This window comes from Tachypleus tridentatus, chromosome 7 (assembly GCF_004210375.1).
Source record: "Tachypleus tridentatus isolate NWPU-2018 chromosome 7, ASM421037v1, whole genome shotgun sequence".
Lineage (NCBI taxonomy): Eukaryota > Metazoa > Arthropoda > Merostomata > Xiphosura > Limulidae > Tachypleus > Tachypleus tridentatus.
The window spans coordinates 40,951,895-40,979,648 of NC_134831.1; the positions used below are offsets into that span (position 1 = coordinate 40,951,895).

General features: G+C 33.5%; 1 protein-coding gene across 2 annotated transcripts; it reads right to left on the reverse strand.

The window, feature by feature from the left end:
• Positions 1-7,462: 7,462 nt before the first annotated feature.
• Positions 7,463-18,606, reverse strand: aay (phosphoserine phosphatase). 2 transcript variants are annotated; one of them, XM_076511261.1, is made up of 6 exons: positions 18,473-18,606; positions 16,261-16,454; positions 14,473-14,607; positions 12,711-12,856; positions 11,756-11,904; positions 7,463-11,126 (listed from the first exon to the last, which is right to left on the reverse strand). In XM_076511261.1, the coding sequence occupies exons 2-6, from the start codon at positions 16,410-16,412 to the stop codon at positions 11,016-11,018; spliced, it is 693 nt and encodes a 230-aa protein (XP_076367376.1). In that variant the 5' UTR covers positions 16,413-16,454; positions 18,473-18,606; the 3' UTR covers positions 7,463-11,015. The 2 variants fall into 2 exon arrangements, with proteins under 2 accessions (XP_076367376.1, XP_076367375.1); XM_076511260.1 differs by lacking the exon at positions 18,473-18,606 and adding an exon at positions 17,377-17,769.
• Positions 18,607-27,754: the final 9,148 nt, after the last annotated feature.

Consider the following 27,754-nt stretch of genomic DNA (forward strand, 5'->3'; position numbering starts at 1 on the left):
AACGTGTTGAGGCAGAACGTGTTATGTAATTCAGAATCAAGCTAACTGGTGTTAAGTGTCTTCAACAGATCAACTATACAAAAACGATTAATTCAAACTTCTTAATTTTAGTTCAGTTGCATAAGAATTTAATGTGTACTGTATTTATAATATAGCTGTTGTCAATGTAGCTATTAAAAATTAAACATTTTTAAAAGAAACCTCATTATTTAATTCTGAACAAAGTAATAGAAATATTTATAAAATAACATACACACATTTACATATAGATACGTCTTTACAGTAATGTCAGATGAGATACTTGTATATAAGGGGTTCTAGTTGTGGCACTGTGTGAGACAGGAGTATTAAAAACGTTCACTTTATCTTGGTCTCAGCTAACAAAGAACGTGAAAGAGTTCTCGTTACTCAGCTAGAACAACCATTTAAGTAAACGAGACAATTTACAGTCTTGAACAGCAACAGTCAAGTCCTTCAGTCACCAATTTTCCAATCACACAACTATCCTAGTTTCAGAAGCAAATCAAGTGATAACAGTACCTCATAGTTAAAAAAACAAATGTCGAGGTTTTGAAATTCTAGCTGCCATTCTCAGTTGTGAAAGCTGTTGATGTACTGGTTATTATATCTTTCATTCGAACTATCTTAGCTTCTTTCGATCAAATAGTAATCATAAATTGGTATTTTGCAACAGTACTCAACGTTCAAAAATCATAGTTCACAACATTCTATCAGTGAGCAATCTTTCAACTACATGACCATCCTACCTCCTAATGTTCAACCAGTATCATAAGATTAGTCAGGAGAGATTAACGTTGACAGTTAAACGTTTACTTCTTTCTTTAGCAACTCCTTATTCTGCTCTTCATAGACATGTGTTTACTTGCCTTGAATCCATTGTAACGCGTACGAACTAGAGTGCAAGGTACAAATCAATCCAGCCACATCCAAGTTGCTTCCATGCTGTTAACATGTACCACAACCAGACCCAACCACCATAATGTGCTTTTACCATCTTGATATAGCACTTCTGTTTTTAAGTGATCTTTACTAGTTGGTTTATAGTAAATTCATTGTGTAGCAATCATTATAAACCTTAAATCACTTTACGTAATCCTAAGAACATTATGGGAGGTATTCTCATGGAGGAAGACCATATATTATATCAACAGGGAACAGTATTTTACCTCCTCATGAGTAGGAAACATTCTAGAGATCTCTATATCATTACGTGTAGTGACTTTTCATCACAGTTCATTTGGCCAGAATTAACATAGTTTGCAAACATCCTCTTTGTAGTTTATACAAGACATTCTATCAGACCATCAGACTGGAAGTGATAAGGTGAGGTACACAATCCTCACACCTAAAAGTTTACGTCTGAAAGAACAGTTATTGAAATTGGCTCCATAGTCTGTGTGAATGTCTTCCAATGCTTCGAACCATGCTACCCAGTACTCCACCGTCACATCAGTGACAAATTTTGTAAATGTATCGACCAATGGGTTAGTCACTTCAACAAAGCGTGGTTCAACAAGAAATTCATCCAGTACAAGTAATAGTGACGATGTGGATTTACAGAGACTACAACAAGTTCTTTCTTCGTTTTACAACATCTACATTGAATATATGAATAATTTATACGATTACACACTCTACTTAGTCTTGCAGCTGTGATAACAACACTCCAGTTCTGCTGTCGCTTACAAAGTATCCAACAAGAACTCTCTCTCTTGTTGTGAATATGTTAGTACTGAAGTTTTAACTACAATATGTTTTTGGTTTTAAATACTTTCTCAAATTCCTCGTTCTGTCTAATTGTGTTTAAACCATTATTAAAATAAAAACATTGTGATTGTAGCTTGGAAAAGTTGGCCACAAGCAATCACTAATATGATGCAAAACTAAGGAGATTGCGAAGTTCTTACTTTGTCTGTGCGAGGCCAGTCCCTAACCACTACGTTATTATCCTGGTCTGTAGACTCCACCTCTCCCTACAATACGAAGAAGCTCTACTTTTCAGATTTCATTTTCAAACTTGTTTCACATATCCACTGAAATACCATTCTCAGAAGTCTTGCCCCTCGTACAGGGTTACACTTAACTATGTCACGAACCATAGTCATCATCGTTGGAGGATACCTCTGACAGGCTCACTTACCACTGCCCCGTGGTTAACGAGTTTTACTCATAGGAACCTGCTATCTCACGTACTGATGACATTGTGTTTAGTAAGCTTGAAACATGGACGATACGTGACATTGAGTTTAATTAACACGAAGCATGAACATTTTTGTTTCGAGATACTTTATTTAGATAAAAATTGGTTCGCAATACTGTATTTATTTAATACAAAAAAGACAGCAATACACGTCATTTTACAGGGCGACAATAAACAAGTCTCAGAGGTTAAAATAATTAAACGTTAAAATCTATTTATCCTATGGTAACAAAGCTCAACATTCAGAGCCACATTTAGGGCCATCTGAACGCGTTATAGGGGTATATAAATACCGTTTCGTTCTTATCTTTCTCTTTCTACAGTACGAAATTGTTGATCTGAACGAAGTGCGCGTCAACGTTCAGAATACTTCGAAGATGAACAAACTGTCCAGGGCAAACGATGCTTCCAGTAGCTTCATTTACTAAAATGTTCATGGAGAACAACTAAAACTACAGACACATTGTACGCTTTCTGTGATAAAAGAAACTTGCAGATTTTTCTAAACAAACGTTATCAATCTTAGCCTTCGTATAGCTTTGCGCGAAATTCAAACTATCTGCACTAGCCTTCCCTAATTTTGTAGTGCAAGACTAGAAGAAAAGCAGATAATCATCACCAAGTAATAGTGGGATTGACCGTAACATTATGATGTCTCTACGGCTGAAAGAGTGAGCATGTTTGGTGTGAGGAGGATTCGAACCCACGACCCTCAGATTACAAGTCGGGTGCCTTAACCACCTGGCCGTTATCAATACTAAAGTACTTCTGGTGAAATGTAGTTCCTCACGTGCGTACGGTACGCAGTTTTTAAAATAAAGACATTTATATATAAAACTGAATGGGTTACATTACCTAACGTCATGTTTAAAATTTGCCAATTACCGAGATAAATTTGGAGTCTTAAAATTTAACAAAACAATCTTTATAGTGAAACTTATAATTAGATTAATTCCAGCTACTATCGAAAATTGAATACGTTGATAAATATCACTTATTTTAATCGATTTAATACTGCGAGTCTTCTTTTGGTACCGTTTCGACCAAAAGTATTAGCAATGACAGTGATTTTGCTGTATATTACAGTGTCCAAAATGTTTAATTTCAACTGCCTGACTACATATCTACTGCAGGGAATCGAACCCTGGATTTGAATGTTGTTAGTCAGTAAAAAATTTGTCCGACTGATAGACTATACGGAACTGTCAAAGCACGAGAGTATGTCGAGTTAACCTTGCTATTAATCTAAACTAGTTTCAAAAGACGAGGATAACATACCGAGCACATCCTAAAATTTTCGAATGCCTATGGTTCCAGACTTTTCGGACACCGTAATGTTCAACTAAAAGGTGTATTTATCAGAATGAGTTTTGTTCAGGGTACCTTGTCTCGCTTACGGAATTTATAATATCCTTTGTCTCCAAAGGAAACGTAATTTTGAAACACTACGTTCAGCAATTACCAACGGTAGGTAGTAAGCTTTAGAGCTTATAATAATAAAATTTTACATTCATTTCCCAAAGCAGACACAGCTAAAACAAACCATATCTGTCATTCATCAAAACACAGCGTGCTGGATTTTTAGTGTTTAAACTTAAATCAAGGTTAAAGAAAAAAATAACCTGTTGTGTTATTCCATTGAATGAAAACATTTCGACAAAGCTACGTTAAAATTAACTGAAATTACAATAAAACGAAATAAAAAGCGTTGGTAAATAGAAACGTATTTGACAAAGAGCGACAAAAGTTTCTTCAGATTCGTAAAAAAGTATGTTTGTTTGTTTGTTTTGGAATTTCGCACAAAGCTACTCGAGGGCTATCTGTGCTAGCCGTCCCTAATTTAGCAGTGTAAGACTAGAGGGAAGGCAGCTAGTCATCACCACCCACCGCCATCTCTTGGGCTACTCTTTTACCAACGAATAGTGGGATTGACCGTCACATTATACACCCCCACGGCTGGGAGGGCGAGCATGTTTAGCGCGACGCGGGCGCGAACCCGCGACCCTCGGATTACGAGTCGCACGCCTTACGCGCTCGGCCATGCCAGGCCCCGTAAAAAAGTAAATAGGAAAACTCGTGCGATGTACGAAACAACTAATTTCTGTGAATTACGGGGATTACATAGTTCTCCGAGGTACAAGGATTATATAGCATTATGGACTATAAAGACTTTTGGCATTCTGAATTCCGGGGATTATGGTATATTCTATATATGTAGGTTATTATATGTCAATTATTCTTGACATGGCCTAAGACTATAAAAATATTCGTAGTAAATCGCGAGATAAGCCTACAAAATACGAGACCCATTCTACATCAAACTGAACCAATAGACTTATTATTACTCCTACACCTTATTTAAAAATAATCCTAAAAAGAGTTAATCATAAAAAGTATATTTTCCATACAATACGTTAATATACAGCTTCCACACATTATATTTCAATGTAGTATAGAGAACGTGTTAAATTATGGCTATTATATGAGATATAGTACAAATTCCACCTGTTAAAAATTAACACTTCACAGTCGCTGTAAACAAAAAAAAAAAAAGAGTAGTTAGTATTATTAACGATATAATTATTTAGATTTATTTTCGTCTGAAGGGAATAACTGTCCGAAAAATTATATCATTAGTGAAAATCTAGCACATTACAATTGTCATGCTAGATGTTGAAAACAACCACAGAGGACCCTAAGTAACACCAAATATGACGTCTTGTTCACATAATAATGTTTCATCACGATTTTCTTATTATTGCCTCACAACTGCCTAAAGCAATTCTTTAATTTACCCACGAGTGCAGTGTAATAAGTATTAAATTCACCATTAATCCCAAACCAATAATTTGTACATAAATTCAAGATACATAATTTAAAATTAATTTCACATTTAAAAGAGGCTAGTCAAACGTAATGTTAAAAAAAATCTTAGATTTTGTCGAGCGGCGTTTCACAGGTACTTATCAACTAAATTCAGTTTATATTTGATAAGTTCAGATAATATCTGTGCAAATGCGTTTGTTTATATATTAATAATCATTCAAATTTACAATATGTTTTAATTAGAAAACAAAATCAGTTTTGGCATAACTCAAACTGAGTCTGCAACTAATTAAATTTTGTGCTCAGTGATGCTTTTACTAAGAAAGAATTTAACCAATTAAAATTAGTTAATTAATTAATTAAACAGCAACCAGACCTAATTAAATTCAATTATGCATTTACTGAATAGGGCGTTTTGACTATTAAAGTTACTTTGAAAGCCATTAACTAAATATACAAGAGCTTAGAAGTGCAAACAAATAAAAATAAAATTCTGATACAACATTAATAAAATCAATTTGAAGAAGAATGTTAAGCCTAATTCCATTTTACAAAGTTTCATTTTAGAAAACAGTCAATAGATGGAAGCACAATTCAATGGCTTATTTCGTTCTCTTAAAGTAAAAACAAGAAACTTTTCGCTCCTTTTAAGTCTATCAACCAAATCAAACACTAAACCGAAAACCATTCCCTATCATTTAGATATTTTTGTTTTGTTTTTAACTCAAGATAATTTATAACTTTCTCCTTTCTTCCATTTAGCCAGTTTTCTCTCTAACGATCTATGCTATCCCAAGCATCTACAGTGACAAGCCTTTTAAATAGCACCTTGTCTAAACAAGCAGTAACATCGCCAAATAATATCAAAAGAATAGTACTGAAAGATTACCCCTAGCGAACTAATGCTGTCTAACAACATTTTAAGTGTTGTTAAATGACTTTATAGAGCATCTTGTATCACTTTCAAAACATTTTCCCATCACTGACGCAAGACCAACACTTCCTATACAACATGTATTAATACGAAGGTGTTATAAAATACGTAATCTTTTGATAAACGTGGTAAAATTTTGGGCCTCAACACTGAAAAATATTATACCAACTAAAAGTTGTTTTATATTTAATTGCGTTTGGTTTTCTAGAGATTCTTAACATCAATCTTACACTTATTGTCAACTGGTGAGCAAGCGTTCAACTCGGCGAGGCATACATATCGCATCATACAAAGTAATTTCTTTTTGACAGTTACATCATTCGGCATAAAAAATAAACTGCCCAAAACAAATGGAATAAAATCGTACGCCAGTAATAATCGGTGGTATTAATTAGAATACTAATTGTTTATGTTGTGTGTGACCGTAAGAAGCTCGTGTATTATTAGGGGCCTCGTGAAGCGAGAAGTTATATATGGGCCCACAAATAATGGCTTGGAGAAACGAACTTAGAAACGTTCATGGTATTTATATGAACTCTATCGGTAACTCTTAAGAGTTAATACAATATCATTTTTTCTAATAAACTATTTCGAAGGAGAGGTGGTCCTAGATATTTATCGCGGGAGTTACTTCTTACACCCTTGTCACACCTAATATGATCGCCCCTTTCAGCCGAGGGGGGTGTTAAAACGTTACGCTTAATCCCATTATTCGTTGGTAAAAGTTGCCTAGAGTTGGCAGTGGGTGATGATGATGGACAGCTACCTTCCATCTAGTCTTTCACTCTATAATTAGGGACGGCTAGCGCGAAACTCAAAACAAACTTCTTAAACGCCCCTTGATGGCTCAGCAGTAAACCTTAAGGCTTATAATACTAAAATATAGTTTCCATACACGCTGTTGTTTTAAATTAAGCACAAAACTATACATTAGGTTATCTGTGCTCTGCCAACCACGGGTATCGAAACCCGGTTTTTAGCGTTGTAAGTCCGTAGACATGCCACTGGGGGAGCTCCATACATGCAGTGGGCAGAGCATAGATAAATAAACGTATACCTCAGTGCTTAACAATAAAAAAACAGATGGTTGTACTTCCACTTTTCGCAAGGTGGTGCTTTAAAATTATATTAATTCTAGTTTTGCATTCGTATATTAAAAACACATTTTTAGAAATAAAGCATAATTTGACACATCTTACATATTCATAGCAGCGCGCCATCTAGTGGCTTCCATATAATCCAAAATTAATGTGGTTCCCTTCCTCTCTATTTAAATTTGTTGTGGTTAAGGGCAAAGCATAATGGCTTAGCTGGTCTCCATCCAAAGTGTTTCTAAAATCGATTTGTAGTGTTGGAAGCCTTTAGATTTACCGCGAAGCCACAGAAAAAAGGAAACTCAAATTTTTAACGAAAAACTTCTAGATCACGATTCCACATCACCGTACATTTTTAAAGAAAATCAACAAGTAATATAACAAATATTCACCATATTTTGCATTCGTTTATTGCCTTTAAATTTACAAATATTGTATTTTTAATATATTAACATTCATAAACGAGCTGAACAATGATAAACTTACTTATGGATCTAATGCATGCTTTTAAAGAAAATGAAATACAAAAAAAATTCATTCATGAGACAAGCTTTGTTTGTTTTTTGACGAGTAGTCTTTGCAAATGGTCTAGCAAATTGAAAATAATATTCACTCAAAACATTATAATACAACCTCAGTATATGACCTAGGGTGGGGGGGGGAAGACATTTTTAGTAAATCCTTTCCTTTTCGAAAGTATTATTTCTGAGCATACATTTTGGCGAAAACTCTCAAAGCACAAAGATCGATATATATATATATATATATATATGCATGTATGTAATTTCCATCAGAGCAAATATTGACAGCAGCGTATTTAAAAATATAACGTTCAATTAACAATTTTACATGTAATTTTGCACTAAAACACTTAATTGTTTTTCCCAGCCACAGAAAGAAGGTAGGCCTAATGATAATATACATTAAAACGTTTGTAGTAAAAGATAATTTTCGTACTATCACACCCTAGTCTGACATTTAGGTGTTTAATTAATGTCACAAAGTTAACACGTCTGGTTACATTCATTAAGAATAAATAATAGGTTGAACAATTGGCAACATAACTTCAGAGAACGAAAACCAAACAACATAAAACCAAGCCTAGAAACCTATTACAAGTCCTACAAATATACATGCACTTCCTAGATCAAGATTCACCTACATATAATAAAAAATGTATAAAAACATTCGGTTTGTCACAATTCCTAATGTTTTGGAACTCTGTTCCAAGGAAAGAAATACCCTTAATAAAAGGACTTAAGTTTGTTCCTGTCAAAAGTAATGTACAGGGTGGCCTGTAAGTCCCTACCCATCCATATATCTTATGTATCCAGTGTATCTGTGTACTGTTCCTCATTCTCGCTGCATAATATTCTGCACAATACGCTCTAAAAGTGTAAGTGGGCTTACATTGTTTTTTTTTCAGAGAAATATAGCCAAATTTATAATACATGTGTAATTGAATATAACATAATAACACATGGACGGATAGGGACTTACGGGCCACCCTGTAGATGCCTTTTGCCCAATGGAAGATATCAAATGCAATTTTCACAAAGACTGAAAATCCATTTCCCCAAAACCTTGAGAGCCCATTCTCTAAATTTTCTTTAAAATACTCCTCATAGATGCCATCTTCCAGCAAGTTCATCACATATGATTACTTCATTCATAAGTGTAGGAATTAAATCAATATATTAGATTTAAACCAGACGACTAGAGGTATTTCTCATGACAAACAATTAGCTTTAAATAATCTGCAACAGAGATAACATTGTTATAAAACCAGTAGATAAAGGTAGAACCTCAGTAGTTTGAGACAACTCAACAACAGTACTTTCTACACTCCTCTTCAAGACAACCCAATTTCACACATGAACAATTTAAGTGTCTACAATTGAAGGTATAATCAATGGTGACAAATCACCCACTACAGCCAAGAATCTCACTGTATATGAACCTAGAACTCCTGCTTTTTATCTACTCCATAAAATCCATAAAGAAGGATATGAGAGCTGAACCAATGTATCTGTATGCAGTTGCCCTAGAGAACAAACTTCAAGCTACCTTGAAATTGTATCACCATTTATCACGAATTTATAGACACACAAAGAACACCACTCAGGTCTTTATTCAAAAATCACAAATCCACATTTAAACGATAAGGAACACTGAATCTTTACCAAAGGATATACAATTATTGTACTCATCTATCCCACACAATGAAGGTTTAACTGCACTAAAACATTTCTTGGACCAAAAAACCATACTGGACCTTCAAAACATACTTCTACTGTTTAGCCTAAGTTGTATTTACATATAGTGCCTTTACTTTTAATGGTAACTACTACAAACAGATCTACAGAGTTGCTAAGGAGACTAGAACAAGGCTCACCTTTGCCAACCTGTTTGTTGGATACACCAAGAATCTTGAATTTAACCAAATGATGTGTTGTTGCTACATTGAAGGCATACTAGAGATTAAATCTATGCCTAAATCTGATTTAGAAACTTTTCTACACTTTGTCTTTTCTTTCCACCTTCTTTATAGAATTGACCTGTGAAATATCAAATACAATACTCCCTTAATCATACAAGACAACCATCTGACCATTGGCATACATTAAAAAGAAACACATTCACTCATGTACCAACATATTAACTCTTCCCACCTGTACAGTAACAAAGAGTCAATACCTTACTCAAAATTCCTAAAACTACACAAACTACAAAGTGATAATTATAAATCTAAATCCAAAGACATGAAGATTTTTTTTATGACAATTCTCTCATCCATAATGCAGTCACCAAAGCTACCTCGTATACCCAACCATAAGGAAAAACAAAACGCTAATCGTATTCCACTTCTTCTAATTCTAGTATAATGTTATACTAAACAATTACAGAACACTTACTGAAAATCCTACCACTAAATCTCTTTTCAAGGATCTACCCATTATTTCTTACAGGCATAAAAAAAACCTAAAATAAAATAAATCCTAGTGCACAGAAACCTTAAACAAAACCAAAACGATATTCCAGACACCCACACACAAACAGGTGGGTCACCTACCAACATATAAACAGCCTTGGATACATACAAGGAAAGAACACAATTTTCAACACAAGACCAGGTCTTTTATATATGTACCACTGAATGTATCATGCACTGTATAAAACTTGCAAGAGATGCAACGGTTTTATACATAGAACAGGTTCCTAACTCTGATCAAGCACGAGAACATCTAAGCCACATTAAATTGCAGAACCAAGATACCTATAGGCAAATATTTCACCATCAACAACCATAAAGTTGAGGACTTCTTGATTCATAAACTTATTAGTGCTCAAACAGATATTTACAAAAGAGGAGGACACTACAATCCCCCCCCCCGATTTAAATGAGTGCTTTTCTTTCCTGTACATTTCTAATCTTCCTTCTACTTTTGTTTTAATTCTTAACTGCCAACCACATATCTTTTTAATGGCTTGTAATTATTATGTAATAGATATAAATTTTGCTTAGAATTTTCATGCTCAACAGTCCAAGTACCACACACACAAGTTCTCTGAATTATACACAAGTACCTTTGTAGAAAACTGCATTGTCTGATGCAGCTTGTAGCTTGAAACATCACGCTTATTTAAATAAAAATATATAAAATCTGGGTAATTGTTCAACTTTTTATTTAACTTAAATTGTTTGTTGACTATGCAGTTTTAACTATATTTACCTGTTAATCATTAAAATCAGCTCTCTTCTTGATTTTGGGATTTTTTAAATTCTTTTTTAAATCACTAAGATCTGTGGAATTTTAAACAATGAATTTAAATTATATTGTCTCAAGAATGGGCAACAATTAACGATTTTTTTTAACTATATTATGTCAGCACAACAATCTATTAACAGACTTTTGCAGTCAAATTGTTTATCATAGCCCTAATTTCGCTTCAGTTCGTCTATTAATTCACTGAAACATCCCACAAACCATTTTGAGTCTTGTTTAACCTTCTCTCTCACCTGATTACCACCAAATCCAATAAATCCATCCTAAAAACAAGAGAATAAAAAAGACAAGTCACAGCCAGCAATACACTGGTGAAAATATCTCATTGCATAACCCAATACACAAAGAGTGTTTAAAATGTAGTTAGTTATTAGACTCCAAAATAACTACCATTTCCTTCCAGCTTTTGTTTCTTACCAAAAAATTTACAGAAGTAATACATTCTAAGAACACACCTAAAATCTACAAAAATTTAATATAACATTTTTAGCTTTTACATTTAAAAAGACCCTTTGTAAAGAAGATCATTCTGTGGTCGGGTTATCAGTCTATTGAAAAACAAACACTACAGATACTTTAAGCATTGTAAAATAATAAAAGGTCTTTTGGTTGTTAACAAAAAAAAATTTAATTTAGACTGAAAAAACTGGTCTTAAAACTATTGAACCAATTTAGGGAAAAAAATTCTCTTACAGAATGACCTGTTTAGACATCATTAGTGAGAACGTTTGTACCATAGAAGGTTGAAAATGAAAGATTATACATGTTGTAAGCTATTAGCAAACAAAAAAGTATGTGTAAATGTCATTTCTTTAAAATCATATTATTTATGAAAGTAGAGTGATTATTATAATTTATATATTTTAGAATATTAATAATATACAATACATACTGCAGGAGGACAAGCAGCTAGATCAGTGGCACCATCTCCTACCATCACTAATCGTTGATAACCATAATACTGTTTCAAATACTTCACAACCTGAGCTTTTCCATCTTGCCTTGATGTTGGCTGGTTTTCATCAAATCCAGCATAGTCTCCTAAAATAAAAAAAATAAAACAGAATAAGAAGAAACTACACTATACATCTACACATGAAACTACCGTTTTGTGGGACTTCAATAACAACACTTCTGTATCTTTTATTATAATTAAATCCCAATTTCTAAACTTAGTTTATAGTCACTAAAGTTACACAAATCTTAAATATGGGTTCAATGAATAAACTGTTGTATTGCCAAAGTTAGAAGAGATCACTTATATATAAGACAGAAATAAACAAAGTGTTTATAAAACTGTCACAGGATAGAATTAACTTATTCCTTTACACATAGTTTTAACAGAACACCTGAATCAATCTAGCACAATCCAAAAGGTTGGCTTTCCATACAGAACATATTTTAGTTAAAATGTGCAATTGTTTTAAAAGATGTTAGTTAAACAACATATTTAAAAAACTTTCATTACATGACTCAAGAAATAAGTTTTAAATTTTGCAAACACATAATTAATATACGGAGAGGTGTGTAAAAAAACAAAACAAAAAAAAACCATTGTTGTTGTTATACATATTGTGAATGTTAACTTAAATATCTTTCAAGCTAAAGTTCTGTTCTCGCTTTTCAATACAAATTATTTACCTTGGATTTGAACACAATATGCTAGACTCTACCAACCAGGCTGAAGGTTTAACCCCATAGCATTCACTCTTAAAATCGCATTAAAAAAGAAAAAAAAAACAACAAAAAACTAACAAGATACATACAACTGAGAAAAATTATATATCATTAAAAGGAATTTACAAATACATTATCAAAAATGTCTTTCCCTATCTCTCAATATTTACCATTAAAATAAAACTTTAGCCGATTTGCAAAAATGTTTTTTAATGGAATATCTAGTTCTCGAGCAACAGGTTCAATTATGGTCCGAAATCCACCAGATACCAAATATACGTGAACACCACGTTGGTGGAGAAGTTTCACAAGTTCTCTGGAATACAGATATAGACCAGTGAATATAACACACACTTTAAAAAAAAACAAAAAAAACAGGCTTCCAAAATTTTACAGACAGACATTTTGTATTTGCTTATACATCAGAGGAGTATTCTTGTTAATATAACATGTAGCTTACTAAACAATTTGGATTTTAGAAAACGACTTATGAGTACCACAATTAAACAGAAACTAAGAAAATATTTTGATAAAAAAAACGTAATTTTCTATGAATGTTATGTTAAACAAACAATCTCCACTTTAATTGCTTAAATATCCTTTTAACATAAACAAATTAATACATTCAGACAGAGATCTTTTATTACAGTTTGGTAGATACCGATGAATAATGTAACATTATTAGAATACACATAATAATTTAAAATATTTTATTCATTCTTTTGTAACATACTCCAGATCAGTTATTTCTCCAAACTGCATATGTTTGGGTCTCCAGGCATATATAGTTAATCATTAGGTAAAAAATAAATAAATAATAATGTTGTATGTTCTGGAAACAAGGATCTTCCTAAGTAACACAATGGGTATTGAACCCAATATTTAACAACAATAAAATTTAAATCATTTTTTCCTAAATATTTTGACAGATGTATTCAAAAAGCAAAAAGTCAGCTCCATAGAAAAATGAAGAAATATAGAAAGCAAAAATCAAGTAAACCGATTGCTCTGAAAAGTACAAAATAAATCCAAATAAAATACATTCAATCCACTACTGCACCAGTAGAACATACACACAAAACAAAACAAAATTGTAACATTTGTCAAGAAATTCCAAAAATTTAATTTTCTTAAAGGAAAGTGTTTACACCAGCAGCTTCTAACAACATTGGGGATATTCCATCTATCAGATTACCAAAAAAGAAACAAATTGAAGAACAAGAGAGTTAATGAGAAAAATCAATTTTGGGTATGGTAATTACCTCTAAAATCATTTTAAAAAAGTTAAAAACTTACCATCATTAGTAGAAATATTGTTATTAAAAAGCTATATTTGAGAATTATTACTGCAGGAATAACCCTTCAAAACTTTATATACAAATATTGTTGTTTCCCAAAAAACAAAAGAGGCCAAATACTGCCTTCTGTTTCAACCATTTTACAGTAGTGTATTGTCCAATAGTTGGTCAGTACACACCAAAATGACATAATACAAGAAACACCTAAGGTTATAATTTGTATTTTCACAATGTCAATAAAATGAGAAAATGTCATGAATCACAAGAATTATGCCCTATATAGGTTACAACACAACACAAGACAAATTTAAATAACAAGAAATGAAAATATTCTTTACTCTACAAACAGAAGATTTTCAGTGACCCTGCAGGAGGTACATCTAGTGTTACATTAACAAATAGTATACATTTTAAATGTTATTCTATGTGCTACTATAAGTGTATTGAACAGTTTTGAGACACTATGTTAATGTATAAATTTTGTTTTCTTTTGAAAATGCATACATAGAAACACACATACACACACGTAATTCAACTAATCTTTACAGTAAATTAATTATTTATTTGATTTACAAGATCTTTGTGTTATATGATCCCCTTTCCTTGCACCAACATAACACCTTTAATCTCATACCTAATTCCAGAAGTAAACAGTGGTGGATGGGTTTCCAAGTAGTCTTCTAACATGGCAACAGAAGGTTGAATTAAATCCAGTCGTCTTGACAAGGCATCTCTAAAAGTTATACCACCACGCATGGCTTTGCGAGTCCTGCCAGTCAGAACAGACAAAGAATATTAAGTCTTGGTCATAGTCCGATTAAAAAGCTAAATACAGAACTGCAGTTTTTTTGTTTTTATAAAAACTATAAATAAAAATGAAACAAACTGATCATGAAAATGAAGAGAAGGCTGCATCAGAACAGCAACTAGTGTACAAACATGATAACTTCCAACACAGAAAGTTTAATATTAATGACAATTTCATTAACACAATACTAAAATCAACTCAAACATCTCATAATCCAAAACTACACTGTGCATATTGTGCATCTTCAGTCCAAAACTCTGCTGTTCTTGCTATGCCTACAATAGCAAATTCAGTAATTGAACTACAGTTTCCTAGATGAAGTACACACAATTTACATGTATGCTGTTTATCATGACAACCAGACATTGACTACCTGGTATAAAATAGTAAGATGGTAATATAACTTGAATAAGTAACTAGTATATTTCACTATATTAAATATTGTACTAAAACATACTACTGGAATTTGTTACACTACGATTCTGCTTTGTTTACAAGAACGAAAACTATTAAATCCAAAGTTGTAATGAAACACAAGTGAAAAAATAATTTAAAGCAATATCACATACCTACTAATAAACCATATTTTAAGAGATCAAACATTTCTAAACAGTTTAATTTTGAGGAGTTTGTCAAACACTTGGTGCATGACTTTTAAGTGAAATAATTAATTTGGGTTTTCACAATTAGGATCGCATACTGACTATAGATGGGATCCCACTCAGTAACATGAATAGAGAAAATAATGTTGACAGTAGATATAATTCACTCAAGCAATTGAAGCAGTGCTCTATTGCTAGTAGTAAAGTTAATGGAATTTTAGAATGTATTTACAGGTATATTGACCATAAGTCAAAATAGGTTCATTATCTCTTATTACAAAGTTGGGAGTGTTCTGTGCAACTTTGGTCTCTCTGTTCAAGAAAGAATAATGACTTGATATGGAAAAAAAAAAAAAAAAAAAAGAAGTTCAGAGAAGACATGAAAGGCCACAAGATTATCCAAAGGAATGATAGGTTAAATGTTCTGTACTCTGCAGATAACAGATGAAAGGACACAAGCAATAAAAAGACAGTTATTTTTCTAATAGGGTGATTAGCTCATGTAATAAAGTGTCATTAGCAGTAGTGGAGGCTGGCTTGTTATAGGAATTAATAAATTCCCAAAACATAAAGAGAAATATTTCCAAAGCTTATATTCACTTAATAAAAAACACACAAGTGTCCACTATCAGCCTTGAAGGATCAAATAATCCCTTGTAGTTCATATGCTATACTGCAAAGAATCATTTAATGTTCATACTTTGATTAAAAAATCATTATTACATTAATGATTATCCATTTTCAAGACATCTTGTAAATGAAAAACACAGCATTAGAAAAAATTTAGATAATCTAGGCTTAACAATGATAATATAAAATTTGTAAAAAAAAAAAAAAAAAAACCTTTGTGAAAGTATTCGTATCAGCTGATGAAATATGATTATCCTCTCACAGAAGCTTAAAAAAATTATTGAAACAACAGTATTTTCAGAATTCTAAATATGAATTCTTGTATTTGAAGGCAGTAATATACAAGTTCTACAAATGTTTAATATTAACTGCTAATGCTTACATTTCTTCTACTTCTCTCTCTCTTCCGGCAAATTTTGAAAGTTCATCAATTGCTTCATCCCGACAGACTGTGGAGTCGACATCAAAACACACAGAATCTGCCCCACGAAACAGGGCTCTAAGCCTCTTTTCACAGTTGGCCATGCTGGACATTAGACGACAACGCTGGGAAATAATCTCCACTAACAACTTAACCTATACGAGACATAATGAATGTTTATTACTGTCTGTGGCAAGATGATTTATATTTAATGAAACTAACAAGGAAACGTCTCAAAAGTTAAAACAGAACGTTAACAACTAATTTAATAATAGTAAGAAAAGGATAAGTTAACGGTATTTAAAATCCCGACAGTTAAAAATAATGGTTCAAAAATTTTGATAACTCGCAATTTTAATATGATTTTCACAAGTTAAAATAATTCTACACCTAAAAATCCCTATTAGTTTAAATCACAGATTAGCAAGACGAATTATTTCACCAACAAATCTTTAACTTATACATATAAATTTTATTTTTTTTCAAAACTATACGAAGAATATACAACTTACTTGTAAATTACAGTTGTTCCTTTTCCTCCATTTCCGTAAATTTTGTTTGTTTTTTTAATTTCGCGCTATGCCACTCGAGGGCTAGCCATCCCTAATTTAGCAGTGCAAGACTAGTGGGAAGGCAGCTAGTCATCATCACCCCTGGCAACTCTTGAGCTACTCTTTTACGAACGAATAGTGGGATTAACCGTAACTTTATAATGTCCCCACGGCTGAAAGGGCGAGCATGTTTGTTGCGACAGGGATTAGAACCCGCGACCCTCAGATTACGAGTTAAACGCCTCAACATGCCGGGCCCTGTAAATTTTGACACCATAAAATTTTACAATTATCGAAGCGAATATCTATACATCAGTTATATCGTCTACGAAATACATTTTTAGAGCTTTATGATTAATTTCCTTAAAAATTTTATAAAACTAAAACAAAATATTCAATAAAATGCGTTCACGTAGGTTAAACATTAATACATTCGATTTACTCAAATAATTTTTAGCTTACAAATATCAATAGGTGACACTAGTTCTAATAACTCAACTACTTTAAATTATAGTAAGCATTTTACCTGGGAATAAGAATTTCTCTCGTAAAAGAATGACCTATATCTTGTTGTACCTACAAACATTTCACGTATTATTTTGGTTCTATAGCACCTTAAGTTAACTTTGGATGTCTGATCTGTCACAGTTGTATAGGTAACGACGCGTTGACATATATTGCATCATCTTGAATTACCTTCATTCCAACGATTTAACGTCTAACTCCCAAACTTATAACGTTATACATGACACAAACCAGACAAGAGATTCTCCACGGATATTTTTTTCTCATACCTATCACGATGTCTCAGTTATAATTATTAAATTGTAGTTTATTATCCTTCGATTTAAGAAAATAATTTAAGTCTACTCCAACGTACTTTTACTGCAAATGGCGTAGTACCGCCTTTTCTCGACTTGATGAGAAACCGTAGCTATGACGTCATACCATAATTGTAGTGTGAAAAGGAACTTAAAGGGTTATACATTTACTGTAATTCAAACAGAGGTGAGCAAAATGAAAGTTCACCTTTGTTTTTACATCAAAACCAAGAATATCGATCTTCAAAACTATTAAAGAATTTAAAGACTATTCAGAATTATTCCCCCGTAGAGAAATAAAACGCCCAAAAATGGCTTAATATAATTAATATAGGCAGATAAAATTTCTTAACCCTAAAACTACCGATGGTGTGCCTATCAGTTTTTTTTTTTTAAGATACATTGTTATAAATCATTTAAATACCAAACAAGTTAATCCATATCTTCGCAGGTGCAGCATCATATATAAACAAAAATAACATGAATATTTCAATTAATTCCAGTATTTATCATTAGTCCCCGTTCATTTAACATAAAAAAAATGAACGCTTTCATACATCTTCCCCACTTGGATCAGTTATTTGTATTGAACGATATAATGGGCCTAAACATAAAACAATTAAATATGATGCAATATGTGGAACACACGTAGTGGAGAATATAGGAAGCAAGTCGAAAGTATGAAGGTTGAATTTAAGAATTAACTTTCGTGGTAATTATCATAGATTAATTTTATTTGGAGTTTGTCCGAATGTTCCTTCTTTCAACCTGTTTTTTAAATAGTAGTTAAATATATCTTACCAATTAGAATAGCCTTAAATACTTCTTGACGTAGAGGCCTTTTCCTCAGCGTTCTTTCTATCCAACACTGCCAACATGTGAGCTGTTTCTTGTTGTGAATATCCCTTTATGGTAAAAAGGCGTGACTAGAAACACAGATTAACCAATGAAGGTAAAGCACGTGATCAGGTAATGATTGCAAGCTTACCTTCTACACAACTTTGGTAATTTTCCATAAATGAAATTACTTAATATTAAATTTTAAAAAGACAGAAAGAATAAAACACGAGAATAGCACGTTTATTTTCTGTATGAACATTTTATAAAGTGAAAATAGTTCTTATATCGCTTTCAAATTTTACTGGCTGTAAAGTAAAAGACCCCCAGGATATTAGAAACTATAATTTCCTTTGTTGCTATGTGTGTGTGATATCCAATCACAAGATCCACGGGCTTCATGTTCATGTGGTTAAATTATGCACTCAATTATGTACGTGAATTTCTAAAGTCACTGGTTGAACTGGTTTTAAATCCTAAATGTAACAAGAATTTTTGCCTTTTGTTGTTCAACGATTTGGCTGAAAATTTAAAAAAAAAATAAAAACTGGCAAGGACATCCGCCAACAGAAGATGTCCCACTTTCATGTCGATAAAGGCAAGATAAATGTTTTTATACGAACACGAAAAGCAATCTTGCTAAACAATGAAATATTCTCTTTAAAAATAATAGTCCTTTTTTTTTACTCGTTTCCAGGTTTTAGTATTCTTTTCATGATGGGTTTTGTCTAAAATTATTTGCTTGTCTAACTAATTAAAATGATAACCTGTCTCTCAGTACTTTTCTTCTGCCCCAAGTGGCTCAGCGGTTAGCAGCAAGTTACAACGATATAAATCGGATTTCAATGCCAGTAGTGAGAAGAACACATATGACCCATTTTTTTAGCTTTGGGCTTAACAACAACCAAACCAATCGATATTCTTACAAAACAGTAACGTAAGTCTCAGGAACTGTATTATTAAGTTAACATCTAACGTTTTCGATGATTGCAATAATACGGTAAATTTAAACGTACAGGTTTTCTTAATATAAGTACCCCAGTAAACTCGTTAAACCGGTAGCAGGCTCGGATAATAATTTTCTTTTCAATAAGTGAAACTCCAAAAATTGTTAAGAAGGAAGTACATAATCCGATTAAAAAAAACTCTTGCAAAAATTAGACCAAGAATCATGCAGTTCAGCTCACGAGTAGATGTCCCCCTTTTTACGATTTGTTTACTGCATTCTTCCGAAATTAATACTTTTGTGATTTGTTGAATATCTAATATATGTAAATAACAGCCTATGGTTTGACACGTCTACAACCATCAACACACTGTGTTAACATTTAAAGTTCAATGTCTGAGACGCTGTGTTTACATTAAACTGTAACTAAGATACATACACAAAACATCAGGCTTTGATCATCCCATATGAATAAACAACAAAAATGTTTTTTTAGAAAACTAAAACGTTACTTTCTAACAAAATCGTCATTATCCATAAAGTTATATGTTGTTCGTAATTTAATTAGACATATATTAAAAAAAAACACGTTAACTGGAGTTAATTTTAGATCATTACTTTCCCAAAGCAGAACTTCATTACCAAGAAGCACGTAAAAGTTTCATGAACTTACATTCACTTAGTTTCCTTAACAGATCTTAAGGTCAGGATATGTATTGTTACAGGTGGTAAGGTGGGGACAGACATGTTTAATCAGTAGCTGATCTTATAAAAATAATAAATTAAGAACATTCTGTATCATTAAGTGGATCTTCACATTCAATATCCCCCCGTTAACTCACACCGCTAAAAACCGGGTTCGATACCCGTGGTGGGCAGAGCTTTAATGTAGCTTTGTGCTTAACTAGAAAAAAGTAAATTGAACAAAACATGAATATTATGAGCTGTGCTGTGGCTCTCGGATTTTATACAACGTTAACGCATCGTTTGGTGAGACTGGGTCTATACCAACCATTCCATGCCTGAATGTAAATGCTTAAATAGAGAAATGTGTCGACTGTACGTATGTGTGAACATAGATCACACCACACTGTAGCACTTAAACGAATATGTGATGGTGTGACTGTAAAATTTAGATTATGCTGCAATATGTTGAAACACGATAGCTTACCGAATTCATCAACAAAACAGCGCATACGTTCAGTCTTCAGCAGTTGTGGCTTAAATAAAGCTAAAATTTCCAACGAGTTTAAGCACCACCTCAAAAACTTCCCACGGAAGAGAATTTCGCGACGTCAGTGGACTTAACCACACATCATAATGGAGTCACAATGACCAAAGATTAAGTTTAATGGCTTGCGAGCTATTGTTATAAAATGCACTATGGGGCCATGAGTACGCTATAAAAGTGACTGACGATTGAATACCACTGTTTGATTAGAAGAAGAGTTGACGATGAGGGCTGTTTATTAGCTGCCTTTCCCATAATCCACCGCTTCAAAATGGGGAACAGCTGTGTAGAAGTAGATATTTGTATAACGTTTCTTTGTTTTGTTTGTTTTTTTAATTTGTATAACGTTGAGCGAACTTATGAAAGTGGCTAATATGACTGTAGAGAGGCGTGTAGTAAATGTTTGAGGTTTCTTGAAAATGGCCAGATGGTTAGGGCCACGGGTTTCGAATCCCTCACACCAAACATGCTCGCCCTTTCAGCCGTGGGGGCGTTATAATGTTACGAACAATCTCACTATTCATTGGCAAAAAGGAGTAGCTCAGGAGTTGTCGGTAGGTGGTAATGACTAAAGGTCTTCCTTCTAGCCTTACACTGCTAAATTAGAGACGACTAGCGCAGATAGCCCTCATGTAGCTTGGCCCGAAATTCACAGCAAACAATTCCTGAATTTTTCCAAAACAAAACAAACAGAATTCTGAGACAACAGCGCTCGAACTCCTTCAATTTTTAAACGCAATTAATGTGTTGAGAAACATAAAAACACATTTAGTAATTACATGTAATTAATTTCCAAAACACACAAAATATTTCATACAAAATACATGAGATACTTACAGTATTTGAGGTAAATCAAATATAAGTGAATAGTTCACAAAAGTGTTAGAAACATTATCTTGTAATTTGCAAAGCATGTGACAGTAAGATGACACAGGACCATAGCCTTCTGATACATGTTTTGGTGTAAAAAAAAACAACACAATCAAGTATCAGCTAATGTGAAACATGTTAGCTCCAAATTAAACCTCATTAAATAATAGTTTGAAAAATAAAGTAACATTATGTCTGTCTTAATCGTGTTTTAATGAAAACCTAAACTTCATCGAGCTACACAGCGCCTAAATATAAATGTGTTTAACTTTAATGTAGATTATTTATGTTCTTTTTTCCCCTAAAATTTGTTTAAAAAAGGAGAACAAAAACAGCAAAATATAGCAGAAAAACCTTTTTAAAGCCTTTCATAGCTTTCAGAACACCTGAGCCCCCCGCTAGTACATCGGTAATTCTACGGATTTACAACGCTAAAATCAGGTGGTCGATTCCCCTCGGTGGGCTTAGCAGATAGCCCGATGTGGCTTTGCTATAAAAAAAACACACATACTCAGAACACCACTGACGTCATTTCGAGTAAGTCCAAGAGAACAAGATAAATTCCACGATGAAGTACAAAACTGAAAAGTTCACATTCAAAATAAATAATACTATACAGTTATCAACAAGGGGGTGTTGTTCAAATCGTTATAGTGCCTCAAAATGTAACCCAAATTTTATTCTGTTGTAGACGGTGTGTAATATGACGCTGTCGACTGACTGCCTTCCCTGTGGTCGATAGCTCAAAATTATTAGCTCTGCTCTTTCGTGCAAATACATAAATAGGTTCGCAAAATTCAACAATATAAACACTACGTCATCTTCAAGAGGGACCGCCAGGTGGAGCTCATCACTTACATACAACCAAGAATAAAATAAATTCAAATATGTACTCGTAAGGTAACTGGCAAATTGGGCAGAAAACACACAGATACTTGCACGTGCATTAATATATATTTGTGTGTATAGGGTGAATGAAAAGTACTTTAAGCAAAGCGATTTCCTTTCGTTTAGAAACGTTATTTTCGAGCACCGTGTGTTTGCAAATATACATATACTAGAAGCTCATACGTCATGCTGTGTTGTAGCTTACAGAGTACACAGTTCTTCTCGTGATTCATGGTATCCACACGTTTTATTGACGTCACGACAGTATAAATTCCAAATTTAAGTCTCTCTTATGTGACATTTTTTCCTACAGACTGACTGACAGACAGCACACACTTGTATAGTGGCGCGAGTGATTAAAACATGTGACCATTCTGTGAGGTTTTCAGCCCTCTTTTGGAAAAAAATAATCTGGTCTCGATTCCCGATGCTTCTCTAACAGGCACTTTAACACACGTAACACTAGAAATAGTTCTATCCAAATAAAAACCAGGGACATAAATATGTATCGATTTTTAAATGACACTATTAAACCCACCCTAATGTTTAATCTAAATTGATAAAACAAAAGGATTGAATAAATACTTTTTTAGGAAATACGTTTTCTTTACAATGTAAACAGTAACCTAGTCATTAGTGTACCGAATTACGGATCTGTGGTTTCCGTCTCATTGCTGTAAAAACGTGTTCCTGCCGGTATGGGTGTGTTATAAGAGTGAAGCCCAAATCTACTATTCAACTCTTTGTTAGTCCAAGAGTTGACTTGTGGTGCTGTTGACTAGCTGCCTTCCTTATAGTTTATCAATTTCAGATAAGGAATAACAACAAATGCAAACAACGGGAATAAAACAATTAAAACACAAATCTAATTTCCCATTGCACCAACGTCTAGTGGCTCATGCAAATATGATATTGGAGTAGGATTGGAGATCGTGCTAACCTAGTTTTTTAATTAGTATTAGCCTAGAAACTTCAAGGCTGATATTACACTTATAGCTATGTGACAAGTGAGATTACTAGTTACTTCGGTAAAGTCCCCTGCTGGTACAGCGGTAAGTTTAGATTTACAACGCTAAAATCAGGCGTTCGATTTCCCTTGCTGGACTCCGCAGCTAGCCGAATGTGGCTTTGCTATAAGAAAACACATACGCTTCAACAAACCTTGAGAATTCAGTCAAATTCTAACTCTCGAGTCAAATGTTATATGGAGCTTTAAAAAGACAAAAGTCGGAATTGTGATAATAGATCCGTAAGTGTTAAAAATTGCTGAAATAAGACGTCGTCTTCGAACTTAAAAAGTTATTATAGTAACGTGATGTTTATACATAAAATTAAATTTTAAACTCACTCTTTGAGTTTGATATCAAACATTTCTTCATACAAATAAATTTTAAGCATCACAATGGTATAATATTGTAATTGTATGTTGCTGTTTTTTTCCATTTTGTATGATTCCATAGCCCATTCCGTTCAGTGACATTACCAATTAAGAGATCAAATTTATCTCAGCAAAACGCTGAACACGTTCCGCATTTTCTGCTGTAGGTGTGTTATAAGAGTGCTAGTCAGTTATGTTAATCCAGGAAGAGTTCATACAGCGACGAGTGTGGCTCAATCGCTGCTTTCCCTCTAGTCAGTAGTTCAAAATCACAAATGGCTGTACCTTAATCAGAACAGTTCGTGAACTGATCTCTTAACATCTGCACTCATAAGGATCTGTTCAAGTTGAACATGTTGGTACCAAGGAGGGCTTGTAATGGTCAGGTGATAGAGCGCTTGTCTTATAATCTGCGGATCACGGGTTTGAATCCACGTCCCACCAAACATGCCCGCGCCTTTCAGGCGCAAGAGCGTTATAATGTGATGGTCAATCCTACTATTCGTTGGTAAAAGAGTAGCCCAAGAATTGGCAGTGGGTGGTTATGACTAACTGCCTTCCCTCTAGTCTTACGTTGCTGAATTAGAGATAACTAGTGCAGGATGTCCTCCTGCAACTTTGCGCGGAACTTAAACCAATCGGAAGAGAATATTTTTAACATGGTTACAGAAAAGGAAAAAATGGTTCGGAAATAACGTTTTGAGATTTTACGGTATTTTAAATACATTAGTACTTAATAGTAGAGATCGACAAAGGTTCCAAATAATTCACGCGCTGAAAATCCACCCTATCAAAATTCTAAGGAAAAACCGACCACTAAGAGTATTGGTTACGATAAGTTATGCGTATATATACTAATAATACGGTAAATAGGTCACTACCATTTCTGGTATAACAATTCCAAAAATTTATTAAACAGAAACTGTTTTGCCTATTACCTATCTACCTGGTCACGTCAGCGAGGCTGGCGCCTAGATGGCTTGTATTATCGCTACAAGATTTCTCCAGCCTACTTGACCGGTTTGTAGGTATCCGCTTTTGATATTTCGATAAAAATCTTTATATACATATATATATACGTACATACTGTATATATATACAGGTATAATATAAATTATAAACATATCATGCACGTACATATATATATTTTCAACCCAAAAGATGGCGCTGTATAGCGAAAGATAAACACACGACAGTTTCTAAAGGTAAAGTATATACATTATACAGGTATGACATAAAAAGTAAACAGAAAAGAGTATTAAAAATTATAAATTTTAAAATAAAGTAGTGACTGTGCTAAAAATCTAATGAAAAACGAATTAAAACCAAATTCACAAATTTATAAAACGTAATCCTTACTTTGGCAAATTTATATACTTATCTATGGGTCAAAGTAACGACTAAATTTTATGAATTTATGATTTTAATTATTGTAAAAGGTATCAGGAATATGGTTATGCTGAAAGTCTATAGATGTTGTGACCATTGTGATCCGTATAGCTAAATGAAGCAGTCTAAAATTGCCAACCAAATTAGCAATTGAAAATTGTTTTAAAAACTATGCAATTAGTATCACTTCACTTGTTTGTGTACTTTTTATTGCAGCATTTAATTCGTTCTGGATACTTCTTATAGTAAGTCTACGACTAACCAATGATTCCTACTTTACATTAAAAATTTTATTTTATTTTTTCTATTTATCGAATTAACTAAGGAAATTCTAAAACAATGGTTCCAAAGAGTTAATAGTAATGGAGGAAACCACCGCTATACGATAATTTTAGTTAAATACACTACATTGTAGTTCGATAGAAAGATCTTGGTTGAAAAAAATGAATGTTTTATTTGTTGATAAGCACAAAGATACACAATCTGTGCTGTCCCCACCGTGAGCATCGAACCCGATGTTTGGCATTATAAGCCCTCCGTCTTATCACTGAACCACTGATATGATACGATAAGCTAATCTTTGATAAAGACACAAGGGTAAAGTTCAATAGGGCAAGACTTGTTAGGCATATAAAGGAGTTATTTAATAGAATAAAGAAATAGTTTAACAGGATAATCATGGTTAAGAAGACAACGGAGTAGCTTAACAGAATAATATTTGTTAAAAATACAGTATTAACTGAAACAACCTTGGTTAATAAAAACAAAAGATTAACTTAACAATACAACCTTAATTAAAGAAATGAAAGATCTGTAAAGCAGGATAATGCTGGTTAAACATAAAGGACTGATTGAACAAGATAATTGGTTGAGGATGTGAAAAAATGGTTTAACAGGATAATTTTGGTTTGTAGATAGACTAGCTATTTAATGTGAGTATTTTTATTAAAGATATAAAGAAGCGATTTAACAGGAAAACGAAAGAGTACTGAATAGAATAATTTTGGTGAAGAAGGTAAAGTTTAGTTGGATTATCTTGATAAAGAAAGTATAGTACTGGCTCAACAAATACGCATTTTAACTCAAACCAGGCGACACTAGAAAGGTGTTTACAACTCAAACCAGACGACACTGAGAAGGTGTTTATAACTCAAACCAGGCGACACTGAGAAGGTGTTTATAACTCAAACCAAGCGACACTAGAAAGGTGTTTATAACTCAAACCAGGCGACACTAGAAAGGTGTTTATAACTCAAACAGGGCCACGCTGGAGAGATATTTTTAATCTAAGCTAAGCAACAGTGGAAGGGAACAACCCACATGAAATAAAATATGACCGGCCCTTCTTTGTTGAGTTGACTGTACGTTTACGGACTTACAACGCTAGAATCCAGGATTCAATTCCACGCGATGAATAGACTATTGTATAACACTGAACTTCAACAAACAAATTCTTTCACCAATTAACAGGAGCCCGGCATGGCCAAGCGTGTTAAGGCGTGCGACTCATAATCGGAGGGTCGCGGGTTCGCAACCCCGCCAAACATATTCGCTCTTTCAGCCGTGGAGGCGTTATAATTCTACCGTCAATCCCACTATTCGTTGGTAAAAGAGTAGCCAAGAGTTGGCGGTGGATGGTGATCACTAGCTGCCTTCCCTCTAGTCTTACACTGCTAAATTAGAGACGGCTAGCACAGATAGACCTCGAGTAGCTTTGTGCGAAATTCAAAAACAAACAAACCAATCAACAGCCCCCCCCCAGTGGCACAGCGTTATGCCTGCGTACTTAAAGTGCTAGAAAGTAGGTTCGATACCTGTGGCAAGCAGAGCACATTGTGTAGTTTTGTGCTTAATTACAAACAAACAAATCAATTAAGAGCTTCAACAGGTATAGTAACCTATAGAAACACTGGTATCAGAATGATTCGCTAAGCCTAATAATCAGGTTTTATTTGAATACAGAAATATTTGCACCTGGTAACAGCCGTTATTGGAGGTCTTACAGAGTCAAACATGCGCCTGCGATTTAATTTAATCTGCTTCTTTGTGGGTTAATCATGCACGTGCAACTCTACGAAGTGTAACACAGCTTCTACCATTAAAATCTAATGTCACGACTACAAAAACTGGCCTACTTTAAAGGGAATTGCCCTGAAACAAGGCCACAGAAACGCGAAATCGATAGATCAGAATTTGATTTTATAATAAATTTTATTCCACTGACATTTGTTTTAAAATTAGCCCTATGTTTACGAAATTCGATAAACATAAAATAACTTTTCATGTCTGTCTTGATGTACGAGAGCTGGCTGTAGATATGATCAAGAAGTGAAAAATAACTTGTTTGATACACGACGTTTTCACAATAAACAACGCAAAGTACATAGATTTTACAGTGTTTACATATGACGTTACGTCATTATGACGATAGTTCAACAACTAGGATGCTTCTGTCTTCGCCAGACTGACGTTTATTATAATCGGCAACCATTGTTTAACGACGTCAAATGTGATGTCATTCCCACGCCTCTCCCGCACCGATTG

Coding starts and splice junctions, on each gene's coding strand:
- aay (XM_076511260.1), bottom strand. CDS start 17,436: ATGTTTGTAGGTACAACAAGATATAGGTCATTCTTTTACGAGAGAAAT. Junction 14,608..16,260: donor GAGAGAGAAGTAGAAGAAAT/GTAAGCATTAGC, acceptor TCTGACTGGCAG/GACTCGCAAAGCCATGCGTG. Junction 11,905..12,710: donor GCTAAAGTTTTATTTTAATG/GTAAATATTGAG, acceptor TTTTTATTTTAG/GAGACTATGCTGGATTTGAT.